At 38.7% G+C, this 17,527-nt stretch overlaps 1 protein-coding gene across 1 annotated transcript in view; it reads left to right on the top strand.

Moving 5' to 3' along the window:
- Nucleotides 1-17,527, top strand: part of rhbdl1 (rhomboid, veinlet-like 1 (Drosophila)) — a 71,821-nt gene that overhangs the window by 52,606 nt on the left and 1,688 nt on the right. Inside the window, exons 6-7 of the mRNA XM_037690820.1 lie at nucleotides 9,381-9,481; nucleotides 15,201-15,261. Coding sequence (XP_037546748.1) covers nucleotides 9,381-9,481; nucleotides 15,201-15,261 — 162 coding nt within the window. The remainder of the gene's footprint in view (nucleotides 1-9,380; nucleotides 9,482-15,200; nucleotides 15,262-17,527) is intronic.

Below are 17,527 nucleotides of genomic sequence, written 5' to 3'. Positions count from 1 at the left end.
ACTGCTTCAGTGATTTCTGTCCTGATCCATGATAATATCACAGCAGCACTCCTTTATTCAGTTTGTAAATTTAGCACCCAACATTTACAACTTGGTGCAACTTTTTGTCCTGAAATGCCATACAAGATCATTAAGAACTAGAAAATTTGCATTTCCTATGAAAATGCAGTGTGAATGCTTATTGCTGAAGAACTTGCTGAAACACAGCTTAAATGGTCTAAAAGAATGCTGAAATGTAGCTGAAATGGAAGAACAAGCTTAAGTTAGCAGAAATAACACATATCTGCTGAATTTGGTAACAGTTACTGTTTTAAATGTGCTTTATAAATACATTTGACTTGACTTGACTTTGACAATTTGGTTTTAATAAGCAGAAATGAGCACAAAAAATTAGTAAATTTGCTTAAAAAGCTGAAATTAGCAACAAAAATATAGCTGAAAAGGCAAAAAGAAGCTTGAATTACCTAAAGTAAATAGAGAACAATTATGCCCAATTAGGCTTAAAGAAGCAGAAAAGAGCCAAAAAAGTGGAAATTATTTGAAAAAAGCAGAAATTTGCACACACACAAAAAAAGCTGAATATTAGCTTAAATTAAGGCAGAAAGAAGCTTAAATTACCAGAAAAAAGTGGAGAGAGCACATTTTTGTTAAATTATACTGAAAAAAAGTTGAAACAAGTGCAAAAATGTGGAAGCTGGAAAAGCTACAGTTAGCATAAAACAGCTATATGGTAGCTGAAATAGCAGAAAAAGCTGAAACTTGCATAAATAAGCTGAAAGGAGCATAACAAGCTGAAATTAGCAGAAGTTAGAAAAAGAACATAATGTTATATTTAGTAGATAGAAGCTGAAAGGAGCAGAAAACAGCAGAAAGTAGCTGAAAAAAGTTTAAATTTGCACAAGGAAGCTAAAAAAAAAGTTGAACCAGAACAGAATGTGAAAGGAACAGTAAAAGATTGTAAACAGATCTAAAGATTTGAAGGATGTAAAATGAGCTCAATTCATTTTCTATGAAAAAATGGCTGAAAAGGCTAAATGTTTCAAAAAGTTAAAGTTGCACCAATACTGTAGTGAACCTGATGGTCACTTGGTGAGGTCCTTGGTCGACATCATTGGTTGAGAAAAGAGCGATGGCCTGTGATGGTTTCGTGAAACATACTGGCCCAGCTTCTTGACTCGGTACCAGGTTAACTGGGAGTCCTCCCAGAACTGGGATGCCTAGTTCAAAATCATGAAGGTCAGGTTTTGAGTTTTCAGTTTGCGATGACTCATCATCGTTTGTGTGTGAGTTTATCCCCCCTTCGTCCGATGAGGGGTTGTTGGAGGCAGTAACAGCAATGTCTTGGTGTGTTTCACCGACATCTGTAATGTTGTCATTCGCGCCTTCAGAGTTAGTAGCGATCAGATCACTACATTGTGCTCCTGGTTGGGTTCCCATTTCAGCGTGTATCAAAGTGTCTAAAAACCTTTGCATTTCCTCTGTCTCTTCCGAGCTCAGAGGTTTAGGGCCTTGTTCCTGGAACTTTTGTGATTTTTTCGCCTCGGGACGTTTCGTCCGAGGTGGGAGGCGGCTAGGTACGTCTTTTGGGGGTTCCTCTTCGGATTTCCCATGATAATATGGGTCCTCTTGGATCCCATATTCTTGCGTCCTGCGCATGTCCCATGTACGATAATCACGTTCATCCTCTGAAAGAGGAGCCTTTTTGTTCCAGCGCGCACCTTCATTATGCGGTTTGTTAGTCTGAAAATACTGCCTTTTCTCGCCTGTTTTAGGAGGAGGTGTTGCGCACCTTCCTTCCATTTCTAGGGAGTGGGGTTTAACCTTTACACTAGGAAACACCTCTATGGGCGTCTTAGCATGAGAACGTGCCTCGAACACATTCACAGCACACTGTTTAATCTCATTTATGGATTTTTCTCTGAAATTTGCCATAATTCGTACTGACATGCGTATGTCAGTGTGGAGATTTTTGCTGAAAACAAATTTAAAATTTTCTTCTTCCTCCATTCCGGTTTCATTTCTGTAACCAAAATAAGCTTGGAAGATTCTTTTGTAATAAACCTTTGGATGTTCATCTTTACCCTGCGTGACCTTGTCTGCGGCTGGGAAACCAGCAGGTCCTGTGCAGGGGTCGTACTCTTTGATCAGAGCTTCACACAGAAGTTTGTAATCCTTTCTCGTTGCATCAGGTAGACGCTCGATGAAGGTGAACACCTCTCTGTCCGAAGTGAGTCTTATCAGACTGATCTTATCCTCTACCATAGCATTAGGATAAGATCTCAATCTGAACTCCAGTTCTCTGAGGTACGCTTTTGTTCCAGATGAGTCTTTTTGTCCAGGTACAAAACATTGTACATATTTTGAGATTTTTTGCAAATCATCCATTGAAGGAGACAGTTTCCATGCACTCTGTTGCATGTTTTGTGGAGGAGACCTGTTCAGGTCTGTTCCTACCACTTTATGTGAGGGTGGATTAAGAGCAGGAAGTGCAACAACGTCTTTCTGAGGTGTTTGTGGGTGACCTGGACTCTGTCCACGGTCTTCTCTGAGTTCCAGACAAACTCGCCCCACGTCAGAAATCTTGTTTGTTGCTGCTCTTAGTTTTTCTTCACATGTTTTTAAGCGTTCCTGTGATGTATGATAGTCATCTTTTAAACGCATATGTAGCTCTTGTAGATTTTGTTTATCTATTCTGAGTTCTTCCAGCTTTTTGTTAAGCACATCTATTTTGCTATTCAGCGAATCAATTTCTGCATTTGCATTTTGCTGTGATTGAAACATCTGTTCAGAATGTTTTCTTGTGAGGATTTCGTGTTCACTTTTAAATTGAAGGAAGTGTTCTTCAATTCTCTGAACCACCTCTTTTTCACTGTTTAACCTTATTGCAAGGTAATCAGCTTTCTCAACAACCGTATAGAATGATTCTTTCAGCAAAATTGCAATTTTAGCCAGCTTTTCATAGTTTGGCATTGTAATTTCTGTAGAGGTCACACTTTCTGCAACCTCCTTCAGATTGTCCACTAACTCTTTTGGGTTCATGCGCTCTGCCTGTTTATCATATGGATGTACGGACGTTGTCAGAAGCGCGAACGCATTCTCCAAGCAGTCCGCCATTCCTTTTGGATCAAAATCTTTTTCTAACACACCTGTCATGTTTTCACTGTGTAGCAATTTATCTGTTTGAACAGTTGCAAGCTTTAGATATTTTACAGGTAAATATTTGTATTCGAGTCAATGAGTTTTCACACTTATTTTAGCTTTGGGTTTACACAGAAGTACTGTTATAAGTCAACTTATTCAAATGTGGGTACCTTTCTCAGGTTTTACCCCAATTCATGAATATTTAAGTAAATGCTCTTCTGGCAGTGTTACTTTTTGTGCTTATTTTTCAACAGATACTAAGTTACCAAACTGTATTTTAGTGTATTTTACTCTGAAGCACTGAATTTTTAATAAACCTGCAATTTTCTAAAAAGTCTCACAGCAAATCAGTTTAAAGCGTTTTTTTTTTTTTTTTTAAACCGTTCTGTTCCAGAAATTTGCTATTTTAACAGTTACTCATAGAACTAAGTGGTGAAAAGAAAAGAACAGTTGATGTATCAGGATTAATCAGTCCTTCCTCAGAAAAACTGTTATTCCTGTTGTCCTCCTGTCAGTGACTTCTATTTAGAATTAAATAGGAAGATTTATTTTTTTAGGTGGCAACGTAAACAGAAAAATCTCTTTTTCCTGATAAGTTTACTCTTATTTAGTGATTTTGCAATTAAACGTGTATTATCTTTCAAGCGAAATGAGTAAACTGTTCAACTCTGTGAATATTTGAACCGTATCTTTTAAAAAGTTTCTAATTTTATTTTGTACCTTTCTTAGGTTTTATCAGTGAATAAAATCTTTTTGGTAAATGCTTCTTTGCATAAATACCTCTTACTTTTTAAAATGCAAGATAACAGTGATTATTCAGTTTTGAAGAAGTTTTTTAACTCAAAAATGCCTTTTAGAAAAAATAAAAACGTTTAATTTCACTCTTTACCTAAAACTGAAGTGAAACTGCGATCTAAGTTTCTCCAGGAGGGGGTAGTGTTTAGCTTTTTACCAGCAGGAGTCTATGACGACTTCCTTGCCGATTAGTGGAGTTGTTAAAATATGTAAGGCCCCCAAAATGATATCATCATTTGTTGGTTTTAAAAAGTTGTCTTCTTCTTCGTCGCTTGGCATTTTTCTTCTATTTAAAGATTAAACAGGAGAATTTTAATGTTTTAGGTTTTTCAAAATAAATAAAATCAGCAAAGTCTCTTTGTCTGATATATTTACTTTTATTTAGTGATTTATCAATTAAACGTGCACTATCCTTTTAGCAAATGAGTAAACTTTTCCCAACTTTGTGAAAATCTGTAACTGTTTCTATTTTTTAAAAGTTAATGTTTATTTTTGTACCTTAGTTTTAAGGGATTACCAGTGAAATAAAACTTTTTTGAAAAATGCTCTTTGCATAAATACCTTATAACTTTTAAAATGCAAGATAACAGTAATTTTCAGCTTTAAGGAACGTTTATTAACTCGAAAATGCCTTTTAGAAAGATTAAAACGTTTAATTTCACTGTTTAGACCTAAAAAGCGAGTGAAACCTGTCTTCTCAAGGTTGTCCAGAAGATGTCAGCCTTACCTTACTAATCTCAACTCAGACACTGTTTGTGTTATCCAGTAGGGGTCGCTATGACTTCCTGTGGCGTTCGGTTGACATCCTGTTGTTAGCCGCTTAGCTTGAAGTTAGCTTCGGCTAAACTCGGTTAAAATCAACATTTCTGAACGGATTTTTTACACAAACGTGGCAGAAATTTTTTCAATCAGACTTTATAGCTTGAAACATGAGTTTTTGGGACAATATTGCAGGTTTATTTAGTGATTTTAAGCATAGTGAGGGCTCCGGTCGTTAGCTGTTAGCTTAAAATTAGCATCGCTAGCGTTGTTTAAAAACATCATTTTATGACGAATTTTAAACTCTAACGTGACAAAATTTCAGCGAGTATGCTTCGAAGCACTTGACCAGCGTGTCAAAACCACTTTAAAGTTACTTTTCAGCTTTAAAAAGCAGATTTTATTTCCCTATGAAAACGAATTTCATTTCCGGGTGACGTGATTGACACGTCAATCAGCCAATGACAGAGCAGCGCAGGGGTGAGGGGAGATGACGTAGCACGTCAGTCAAACTTCTCAGCAAATCAGAGCGCTCCACAACAGCGAAGTTAACCAATCAAGAAGCGTTTTCTCCAACTAGCAAGTTAGATTAGCGTGAAATAGTTCGTCAACTTTTTCGTCCTTTAAACTGTCAAAATGCACTTTCTCTGTTAAAAATTGTAACGAATCAACTCCTAACTGTGTTCTGAGGCGGCGCTCAGCTTTTAAAACGTTTATCCATCTATTCAAAATACTCGTTCAAACTCAACAGAACTGAACTGGACCACAGTCCTGGTCTTTTCAGCAGAACCTCGTCTTTTAAACAGAATCAACGTTTGCACAGCTCATAAGCTTAACAACACTTAACAGCGTACAAATTCAGCTTTCATAAAGACTCAATGACACAATTTCAGCTTTTAAAACATTACTAGCCCAACGCTTAGAACATGCAGCGTTTCGCTTCAGGCGGTGCAGCTCCAAGCGCGCAGCTCCGGCTGCGTTTCAATCACAGCTGATAAACTGTTACTTTTTAACATACATGCCAACACGTAAATCAATCTTACACGTTTTTACAGTCATTTATGAGCCGTGACGGGCCACCAGTTGTAGTGAGTCACGTGGGTACGTGTCACTAGTTGTAGTATGACAAATATATGAGATATATGCATACTTTTTCACGAGTTCCTCATCTTTCTGACTGTGTAAGTCGTGCATTGAATTTTAACAAAAATGTAACGAGAGACGTTATTATCTTTGACCCATCAAATCAATGCGGCCATTTATTTTCAGAATCAAAGTTTAACATCAAACATTTACATTAATTTGGCAAAATATGAAAATAATAACAGACAAGTTTCACAGAAAATGAGCATCGATCACTCGGCGGTGAACGAGGACTTTGCTTCAGATACTTCTAAAATATCTGTACTGGTTTTGTGAGAGAGAGAAGAGTTTAAGATGAAATGGAGATTTATCTTACAGAGAACTATGTGAGGGAATTAATCTGTTTGACCAGAACGTGCACGCTTCATCAGATCTCAGCTCGCCTCCGGTACACTTTAGTCGAAGAAGAGACCGTTACCTGGTTGATGATAGATCAGCTCGATAGAGAATCCTCCAGACCTTTCAGCGTCTCCGTTGAGAGCAGCTGAAATCCTTAGATAGTCGTGTGTGGTTTGTTCAAACAGAAGTTATAATTCCAAAACGTCTCTGACTCTCCTGAATTCTCGAATTCTCTTCCATTCACTTCACCATTCTCCATGAATTCCCCATGAATTCTTCTGAATTCTAACCTGAACTGGGAAGTTGCCACATTTTAAATGGGTCGACTTCCGGTTCAATTTAGAGCTTTCTGATTCGTGGATGTACCAGAAAGAGGTGTGTTTTTGTGACGTAAGATGTTATCTAAGCCAAGGTCAGAGAATGAGATTGTTCAACAACTGACAGAGAGATTATTGCAGAAAAGCAGACTTCGTGGAGTCAACTCTTGGTAATCTTCTGAAAAAGTTTAAACATGACATCTTTCTCGGTAAACATTTTAGTTGACCGAAAACCAACCTTTCACATACTTACGAGCTTAGCTCATTTCAGACAGAAAATCAAGAAATGCATATTAACCTGATTTCTTCTTTGAATGAGGAATAAAAATCATTACTTACTGTTTATGTAAAATAAAAATGAGTAGTTCTTTCCAACCTGTAAGCATTGAATGGAACTAACACAATTTGATTATCAAACATTTGTAAACAGTAATGATTATAGAGATTGTCTTTTCTGCTTGATTAATTCAAGAAAGAAAGTCATCAGATGGCTCAGACTGTATTCAGATCAATGAAAATAACAGTCTCTGTCCATCTGATAGATTTGAGGTCATCAGGGTCAGATCAGGGCCAGATCAGGTTCACTACAATACCAAAAGTCAAAACACCCTTCTTCTGAACGAGCTGAACATTTTGATATATGATTTGTTGAAATAGCACAAATGTTGTGGAACGAGAAAGATGCCGAAAAACATACAGAAGATAAATGGAGTGAATGCTTCATAAGCATTCACACAATAATGGTCTACAGCACTCTTAATTTCAAATAAGGCAAACTGTAAAAATGCTAAATCCATAACATTATATTCTGGATCAGCTGATTGATCTGTTGTCTCTTATGAGTAATATTGGTGTTTTGATCCTTGGCCATGCCCTCTTCAGGTGACAAGTATAAATATTTATATACAGTATGGTATAATAGCTTGGCCAAAGGAGGATAAAGAAGTCACAGATATCAAGACAAGAAAGTTCCTCATAATTTAAGACAGAAAAAGGAAGGAGGCAGAGAACTAGCGAACACCCAAGCCACTATACAGGATGTAACAACTGAGTACATTAGAATAAAAGCCCCCAATGATGAAGTGATGGGTAAATGCCTCAGGCAGCAGCAGAAACCCAATGTTGAGGAGGAGAAACAAGAAGAGACATCGTGGAAAGATAATCTCCTGCATGGCAAATACCTCTGGCAGACTGAGGAAGTGACTGATATCAATAAAACCTACCAATAGTTAGAGATGGCTGGACTGAAGAACAGCATAGAGGCACTAATCATGACAGCACAAGAACAGACCCTCAGCACAAGAGCAATAGAGGCCGGGGTCTACCTAAACCAGACAAGAACCAAAATAAAGGCTGTGCAAAGATGCCCCTGAGACAGTCCAACACATAATAGCAGGGTGTAAGATCCAGACAGGCAAAACATACATGGAACCTAGAATACAGGAACATCTGTGCCGAGTATGGACTAGAGGTCCCACAGTCAAAGTGGGAGATGATTGCATGGAGACTGTAGGACTTCCAGATCCAGACTGACAAACAGGTGATGGCTAATCAACTGGACACTGTGGTGGTCGACAAGCAAGAGAAGAAAGCAGTGGTGAAGTGACTGTAACATCAGGAACACAAGAAGTTCAAGAAATACCAAGAGCTGAAAGAGGAAATACAGAAGTTGTGGAGAGTCAAAGTGTCAGTGATCCCAGTGGTCATTGAAGCACTCTGTGCTATGTGACTCCCTAACTGGAAAAATGTCTCCCACAGATCCCAGGAACAACCTCAGTGATCTTCATCTAGAAGAGCTCAATCCTAGGAACAGCTTAGATACAGTGCAGAACTCTCAACCCACACAGGCCTCAGGTAGAGGACCAGAGTTTGGAGTCATGTGGAACAGTTCATGTGGGAAAAGACAGCAAGCTGTGTGTTTTGTATTCTGTGTATTTGTTGTGTAATTTGAAGTGTTGCATACTGTAATAGTCAAGACAAAGCTGTAACACCCGGGCGCTCACATAGCTGCCCAATACACACCCCTCTTGGGGGGGTGTCTTTGTAATACACAAACGCATGTCTATTTTTCACAAAGTAAATGCATCTTTCATTCTATTAATTTTTTTTTTAATCCAATATTGGGACAGCTGAATTGTCAGGTCTTGCAGTTTACGTTTAGCTCATGTAAAAACAATCCAGATGTAAAGTGATGTTTTATTTGTAACATAAGTTTTCGTGATAGACTAAACTAAACAGCTGCAGAAATACGCAGCATTAGAACAAAACCCTAACATTTTGTTTCTAGATTGTAAAAGTAAAACTATACTTTAAAAGTTAGTATTTTATGAAACTGTAGCAAATAAATCAGTTCATTCTTTTGTCACTCCTAAGCTTTAAAAAAAAAAAAACACATTTGACTGTTATCCACATCTATATTATCTAAATTGGGTTTTACTCACAAATAAAACCCAAGGCATTTTTAGAACTCATTACTTGGAAATTAATCTCTTTAGTGAGGCTAGAATGTGGCCATGCTCTCTTCAGCACATCCTGCAGAAAGAAAGAAAAGTCAATCTGTAAATATTCTTCAGTTTGTTACATTTTAATGTAGTTATCTGCCTGTGCAGAGATGTGCAGAGCAGGAAATGAGCAGCAGCTTCTGGATGTTGTAAATAACTGCATACGTTGATCAGCTGATGTAGCAGAACCCTGTGAAAGATTTTTTTTTTTTTTAGAAAAATGCTGTGGGAAGGTGACTCTTGCTGCTGCGTGATGAGCAATCTGATGCTGCCATTGTCTTTCCCTCTCTACTTTATAACACACACTTATATACGCACATCGTGTTATTCCTTGTTTTACGTTGACAGTCCTAATATGTCTCTGTCTGTCCCTCTGTCCCTGCAGGCTCGCTGACGGTGTCCATCACAGACATGCGTGCTCCAGTGGTGGGGGGTTCGGGGGGTGTCTACGCCCTGTGTTCGGCGCATCTGGCCAACGTTGTCATGGTAACTTCCAACATCATCATCACCTCCATTGTTGGGTCTGAAAACGTCTCATCAGTGAAAAGTGTGAGATTCCTCCAAACAACAGCTTTTAATTTTTGCCCACCACCAAATGCAAAAACAAGGGAGCTAGCGTGTGCGTGAGTGCACAATCTCTAAACTCTGTATTCTTGCTAAGGTCAGAAAAACTGATAAACTCTCAAATCATCAAGTATTTGGACTCATTTAACATCTTACCTCTCCATCAATCTGGTTTCAGGAAACAACACAGCACAACGACTTCTTCACTCAAGGTTTTTAACGACATTATTGAAACAGTGGATGCTAAGGATTATTGTGCTGCACTTTACTTAGACCTGTCTAAAACTTTTGACACTGTGGATTGTAACATTTTATGTCATAATCTCTCAGAAATTGGTTTCTCATCACACCATTGGTTGGTTCTCTAATTATCTCTCAGATCGGAGGCAATGTGTTCAGCATAATGGTACTTCTTCCAGTTATCTAACTGCTAACAACGGTGTACCGCAAGGCTCAGTCTTAGAACCCACCATCTTCACAATCTACATAAGTAATGTAGGTCAGTTCATTCCTGATGCATCCTTACATTTCTATGCTGATGATGTTTATTGTCCAGCTAAAACAGTTGCTAAGGTTTTCCAGCTTTTACAGTCTGCTTTTGACATCACCCAGTCAGACTTGTTTCATCTCAATCTGGTGCTAAACAGACAAAACCAAAGAGATGTTGTTTCCAAACAGGAAGTTGGTACCAGCAGTCCTTCCTTCTATTTTATCTTTGAATTCAAGGTTCAAGGTTCTTTATTGTCATTCTCATCACATGTGTATGAGGTGGAACAAAATTGTGTACACAGGGTCCCAGTTGCATCCAACAATAGCAAAAAGATAAATAGTAAAAGAAACCGTAATAAGGATCTAAGAATGGTGATTGACTGAGTTTGTCGATTCTTACAAACACTTGGATATTTTGGTCAATGCACGTCTCTCTTTTAAGTCTCATGTCGAAAACTTGTTAAAGAAAGTGAAAGTTAAATTGTTTTTTTTTAAATAGATCCTGTTTAACTCTGAATTCTAGGAAACGCCTTGTAACTGCAACATTCCTTCCTTCCATTGACTACGGTGACATTATTTACATGAATGCACCTGCAGTCACCCTGCAGATGTTGGATGCTGTCTATCACGGTGCCCTAAGATTCATAACTTGCTGTAACTACTGTACCCACCACTGCACCCTGTATTCACTGGTTAACTGGACATCATTAGCTTCATGCAGACTCTCACACGGGTCCATTTTCATCTTTAAATTACTTCTTGGTCTGCTGCCTTCATACATCTCCTACATGTCACTACGTGAGTGCAGCTACAGCGTGCGCTCTCAGGACATTATTACCTGCAGTGTTCCTTCAGTCAGGACTGAACTAGTTAAAAGGGCCTTCTCCTACTCTGCTCCTGTTTCCTGGAATATCTTACAAAAAGATCTGAAGCTCTTGACCTTGACCTCTCTAAGTGACTTCAAACAACTGCTATGTTCATGGCAAAAACCAATGCAGACTGTTTTTAGTATTTTATATCACTTTATAATGTAGCTGTTTTTATTTTCTTCTATTTATTTTTCATTTTAGATGCTTTTATATGATTGTCTGCTGTTGTCATCTTTGTTTAAAACAGGTCTCTCTTGTAAATGAGTCCTCGAGGCTCAATGAGACTAACCTGTATAAATAAAGGTTGAATGAAAAAAATGAAAGGAGGAGCTTTTAATTAAACTTTTAAAAGATAACCTCTGGATGTAAATGTAAAATTGATTATCTTTTGGATTTGGTTTTAGCAAGCACATAAATGACCACAACACTGAATTTTACAGCTATTCGGCTGAAATTCGGAGTGATAGTAGCTGAAATGAATCCCCAGTTTATACTCTAAGCACTGCACAAGATTTTAGTTTAAGACTATGCAATCAACTATTGAAGTAATATTTGTTTGTCTATAAGCAACATATCTGAACAGATTTGAACGATACGCTTAAGAAATGTTTGGCTGTACGTCTACATCTGATTAACTTTTAGAATCAGTCCAGTTCAAGATGGCTGCCACAGCCAACACAAAAACAGCTCTCACTCATTTCATTTTACACACACTAAGGTAAGATTCAGTGAGCTAGTAGCTGCGCTCCATCACCAAAACAAACTTATGAGCATTTTGGATCATTGTTGATTAAAACGATGCCATTAACTGTTGAAGCTAACGCTGTGTGTGTTAGCAAAATATTTCATGAACCTCCAGACAGATTTTAATAAAACTCTCAGAAAGTAAATACAGTATTGTATGGCTGGATACCTGCAATGAATTACTTTTTGGAGTTAACTTAATTCAAGGTTGTTGCCACAGCAAATTGATTTGTCCAACACATAAATAGCATTAAATACGTGAGTTTTACAGATGGTGGGACTATATTTGGCACAGTGGTAGCTGAGAGTCATTCATAACACATACTTAAAATGCTAACAAATGACACAAGCGATTGCAATATTGCGTGGATTGAATGGAAGCAGGCGAAACTTCAAGAATCATGAGGCCTTTATTCATTAACAGGTTTATGTAGGTCCATGTTATGGCGTCTTGTCATGAGAAATATGCAGATTACGATATCCTTTATTTCTTCCTGCTATAGCTATGGTAATAAAAATACTGGAAGAAGGCATTTTAGAGTGATATTTGATCGTTTTTTTTAATGTTTATTTGCATACACAAAAAGGAAAAACAGGAAGTGAATTCCCTTGAAGCTTTTTTCCCCTCCCTCCAACGTTTATTAGTTTGTTTCTTTCACTGTGCTCCTGTGTGAAATGCCTCCTTCAGTCTCCAGCTCTCGAGGCGGCGCTAGATCTGACGAATCGCTTTAACTAATGTTGCAGCTCACTGTGAGCAGCAGAGACGCCAGCAGGAATGGAAGCCAAAGTTGTCTGACAGAGCCAGAGCAAAGCGTGCTGGGAGCAGCTAACAGCTCGTTTGTTCCACGGTGATCTTTGTTGTTGGGGAATCCTTCAAGGCGCCTCTTAGTTCGGCTCGGATGGATGCCTCTTTTCTCCTCCTTTTCTTTTGCTTTAGTAAAACCTTCAACTCTGCCTCGACCCAATAAATTCTGGGCCTTCTGCCATCGAGCGTCGTCATTTGTTTCACGCAAAAGATCACTTTCAGGTTCAGTGAAGTTTCAGGCTCTGCTGAGGCGAACGGAAGTCAAGCTCAACAGTTCACTGTCAGTGTGTGTGTGTTCTTGTGTCTTTATCTGTTGCAAGATGGCCGCTACAGCTAATTGGCCTTAGCAAGCACATTAATAACAATAACACAGTCAGTTTTAGAGATTTAGGTAAAAATTGATGTGGTAGTAAATTAGAGTCATCCTTAACATGTCCTCTGAGTGCTAACAGATCGCACAAGGTCTTTGTTTAAAATTTTGCCGTTAACCTTTGGAGTCAAGTTTGTCTGTTAGCAAAATATTGCTGTAACTGCTAAATGGGTTGCAATTAAACTTTCAGAAAATAGTTATTGTACATTTATAAGTGATTAACTTTTGGAGTGAATCTAATTAGTGTGGCCTCAATAGTCCAGGCTTCAATTATGTTTTGTTATCCAAAATCGGGTTTTTGGATGATAAAAGCAGCTAAGCTGAGAAGCTAAGCTACGAGCTAAGCTAACAGGCCGACCTTGGGAAAAAAACCCTCTGTCTTGTCGAAGCTCCAAAATTCAAGGTTGAAACCCGTGACTTTGTGTAAAAAGTTATTTTTCTTTGCAAAAAGAAGCTGAGAACTTGTTTACTGATTTTTTTGCATTCATTCATTCATTCATTCAACCTTTATTTAGACAGATAAGTCACATTGAGTCTAGAAGACTAATTTACAAGTGAGATCTGTTTAAACAGACAAAAAGTAGTGAAAGTGGAACATGAAAGAATTGGAGGCGAAAAAATTCCTATCAAAGTCTTTTTTCTTGCCTGAGAAGAAAAACTCTAATATTAAAAAACACCTTGCACAAACAAGCACATAGTGACATAGACATTCTGCAGAGGGGGGAGACGATGAGAGCGGTGAGTATGTCCATAGATACTCTCGAGGACACTGTAAGAGTTCTGATAAGGATGGAATAATCAGCCAGTGTCCTCCGGTGAGATCCGTAAACATTCTCGAGGTATGTCGAGGAATGGCCAAGAATAACGTCTATGAAAATCCAAGAGTCCTGAAATGATGACACAATGTTTATTCAGCTGGTTTCATCTGGTTATCAGTTGGAATTTCCTCAGGGAGGGGGTGATGAGCATCAGATCACATGTTCTCCAGGTGAATTCAGATAAGATGAACCTTCAAGGCCAGCCAAGGGATCCAAATTCAGATAAACACACAGTTGTTTTGGGGACAGACAGAACTTAATGACATCTACCTCGAGTCTGTGTTGGTCCAAACGGTTCAGAAATGTCCAAATTACATGGCCACACCGATGGAACGTGACTGAGTAAAATCCCTGAGATCTGATCCATTCTGCCCAAAGCATTTGAGTCTGGGTACTCGAGGCACGAACCAAGCCATCATAAAGACAAGCAGCGTGATCGGGTCCAAATTTGCTGCAGACGACTTCCTTGATTGTTGATAAAACCAGCAACCAGCCGAATCCAAAAAGTAGGAACCAGTTACCGTAAATCCAATTAAATATGTGTCCTTAAAATCCACAAATGGCAGCAGAGATAGACACATCAAGTCTTCCAAGTCGATGAGATATCCAGCTGCGTGCGTGCCAACAGGGCAAATCGGCTCACCTAAAGCCTGTCTTCTCTCTCTTAAAAGCTTTGTGTGAAAAATGCTATGCTAAATAGCTCAAACCACACCAAGCGTCCGCAGTGTCACCATGTCACCATGTCACAATGTCAGCACCATGTCACGTCAAGGGGCCTCTCTCCCATTTTTCTTAGAGACATGCTGCTTACTCCCTCATTATCCATCCTTCAGTTCAGTCTTATACTGTCATCCAGTGGTCAAAAAAGGTACTAGACTCAAAACAAATTAACCAACATTTCTTCTTAAATTTGACAATAATTATAAAATTATTGTCAAATTTCAAATATCGTTTATCGCAATAATTTCCGAGACAATTAATCGCCAACAAAATTTGTTATCGTGACAGGCCTAAACGTCCCTAACTCTAACCCTTTGTCCTGTAAGAGCAGAGACTCATGTAACCCAGCTCCTCATATCAGTCTCAGCTCAGACCATCTGCTCAGTTGTGACGACTCTTTACCGTTTGCCAAAAATAAAAGAAATCACTTGACTTTTACTGCCATGAAAACACGAAAACTCCGTTCCTGGTTTGTGTTCACTCAGAAAACAACTTCAGAAAGCTTTGTGTTGCTGCAGCTGTTAAACTAGTAGAAGAAATGTTTCCAAAAGTTGTTCTTTTTTTATCTCAGAGAACCACGTGTTTTCATTTACCTATTCTCTCATAAACCCAAATGACCAAAGTCCTAATTAATAAAGCCACATTGAACCGGACCCAGTAAATGGAGAGATGGGTGCTCTGTCCTGTGCTGCCATCTCTTTCATATGTACAAGTTTGTTCCTCTCCATCATGTGAATCTGTTATTAGGACAGAAACTGAGGCTGTAAACATGCTCAATTGTGGTTGTTGTTGTGATTGTTCTTTTGTTTTTGGCTCTTTGTTGCAGAACTGGGCTGGGATGCGCTGTCCGTACAAGCTGCTCCGCATGATTCTGGCGCTAGTTTGCAGTAAGTTCTCTACATTTTTGCTGAGCCCTCTGCCACTCTTTCATTATCTTTAATTCTGTTACAAAAGGACGTATGCTTTACTTGTTTCTCTTAGCAAACACCAATCACACTGACTTGACTGAAGCGTAGAAAACCTTCTGAATGAGATCAGCAGTGTTCAGAGCTCTTAGTGAGAATTGGACATTTTTCTTTGTTTTTAAAGCCTCTCAGTCGGGCTACTTGTCCCTTTTCTCCACACGAAGGCCAGTATTCTGCGACCGTCATTAGTGAGCAATATGTTGCCTCCATCTGTCCAGAGCCTGCCGCCCCCAAAACTCTGCTGGAACGTTAAATTTCTCTTCAACGTTTTACGAACTGATGATCCAAATAAAATGTCACGTTTTATTTGTGCGAGCTCGAGTGAAAACTGAACTGTCATATCATTCACTCTTGGTTTTGTGGTGTCTGTGCAGAGATTATTTAGCAGAAGGGACTTGTGGGAAAGCGACAGCAGATAAATGATGTTTGAAGGCTCTTTTCTAGAATTAGGATCCACTTACAATCCTGCAAACTTCGATCTACACGTCTCTTTAAAACACTTCAATGCCTATAAATCATCTTGGGATAATGACAATAATTCATTATTTTGGACTTGGACTGGGAGGGATTTGTTTTCTTAGAAAGGTTTCAAATTTAAACAAGAACTTAAAGTTACTCAAACTGTGAAATCAAACATAAAACATAATCCTGAACTGTATCAAACGGTGCAGTTTGAACAGTAGTTGACCAGATATTTTGATTAGTAGTTCTGAAATGCTGGTCCACGTTTAATGTAAACAAAGCACTCGGCTGAATTTGTTGGAAGCTTGTCTGTCTGTTAGTAAATCTGAGTGCAAATACCCACAAAAACATCAAAATTGTCAAGACATTTCAATCCAAACAGCTCTTATATGGATGTCATCATTGTTGACTTCAGTCTCTTCAGCTCTTTCTTCAGCCATGCAAAAAGTTTATTAGCAAATTTTTAATTTAAGAACAAACTAACAAGCACTACAAGGAGGAAAGAATTGGGCAGGCTTTGTTTTTCCTCTTTATCCATTTATTTTGTTTCAGCCTTCATTACATTGGTACCTTTAAGCAGGAAATTTGTAAATTTACTACAATCAGTACTGAATCATAGGTTTAGACATGGCCTGCCACTTTGAATTATCTCAGGATTTACTGCTCAATATTTATAATAAAATGATTTAAATAAACAGTCTCAATCATTCTGCCTACCTTAATATTTCAGTGATTTCAGGCAACTTTTTCCTCTGGAACGCAAACAAATGTTTGTTATTCCAAAGTGTTTAACTTTGTTGTTAAATGTACTCGTCACGTCGTGATAAACAGTCAATAAAAATTCATAAAATAAATTTGCACAAAGTATTTGACAGTTAATGTGTCTTTAAATCAAATGTTTGTAAGCAAAATTTGTTGTCACCTGCCAACTACCACATGCATTTACTTACAGTACCTGTGTAAAAAGTCACAATGACTGAACATAGGTCTACAATAGACACGGACATGGAGGAGCGGGACTGGTGGTGCAGATATTAGAGAAAGTGGGCCTGTGATCAGAAGATCGCCGGTTCAACTCCCGGTACTGACAACATCAAAAATGTGGTTGGGAAAGGTGAAACACCCACACCTGCCCCCAGCCCTCATTTGCTTCACTCTGGGACCTTGAGCAAGGTCCTTAACCCCACCATCTGCTCCTCCAGGTGCTCTAGATAGCAGCTCTCTGCTCCACACAGAGGGCTGTGGTAGCTCGGTGGTCTGTGGTTGTGTCAGGAAGGACATCCAGCACAAAAACAATTGCCAAGTCTTCGTGCGACTTAGTTCATTGTGGCGACCTCTGAAGAAGACAGCAGCCGAAAGAAGAAGAAAGAATGGAGGAGCAGGTCTAGTTTAAGAAGTTCACCAATGTTTATGTATTTATATGTATTCACACTCAAATTTATTGAGTGAAGTATACAGTATTATATATATCATATCATGGATTGGAGACAGGGGCAATTCTAGAATCTGGCCTTTGGGGGTACGCTCAGCCCCCAGTGTTGACAATGGCTTTTTTCTTGAACAACAGCCACTGGCGTCAAAAGCATTTGTAATATGGGGGGGAGACACTACTGTGTGTGTGTGTGTGTGGGGGGGGGGGCTGTATGCAATTGAAGGTCTGCGCCAGAGAATTGTTGGAAAAGATGTTATTTTCTGCGTTTTAGCAGGTTGCTAGACATCTACATTT

Source organism: Nematolebias whitei, chromosome 17 (assembly GCF_014905685.2).
Source record: "Nematolebias whitei isolate Nwh7 chromosome 17, NemWhi1, whole genome shotgun sequence".
Lineage (NCBI taxonomy): Eukaryota > Metazoa > Chordata > Actinopteri > Cyprinodontiformes > Rivulidae > Nematolebias > Nematolebias whitei.
Note: the sequence above shows the minus strand (reverse complement) of the source record. Positions and strands in the feature narration are given on the sequence as shown.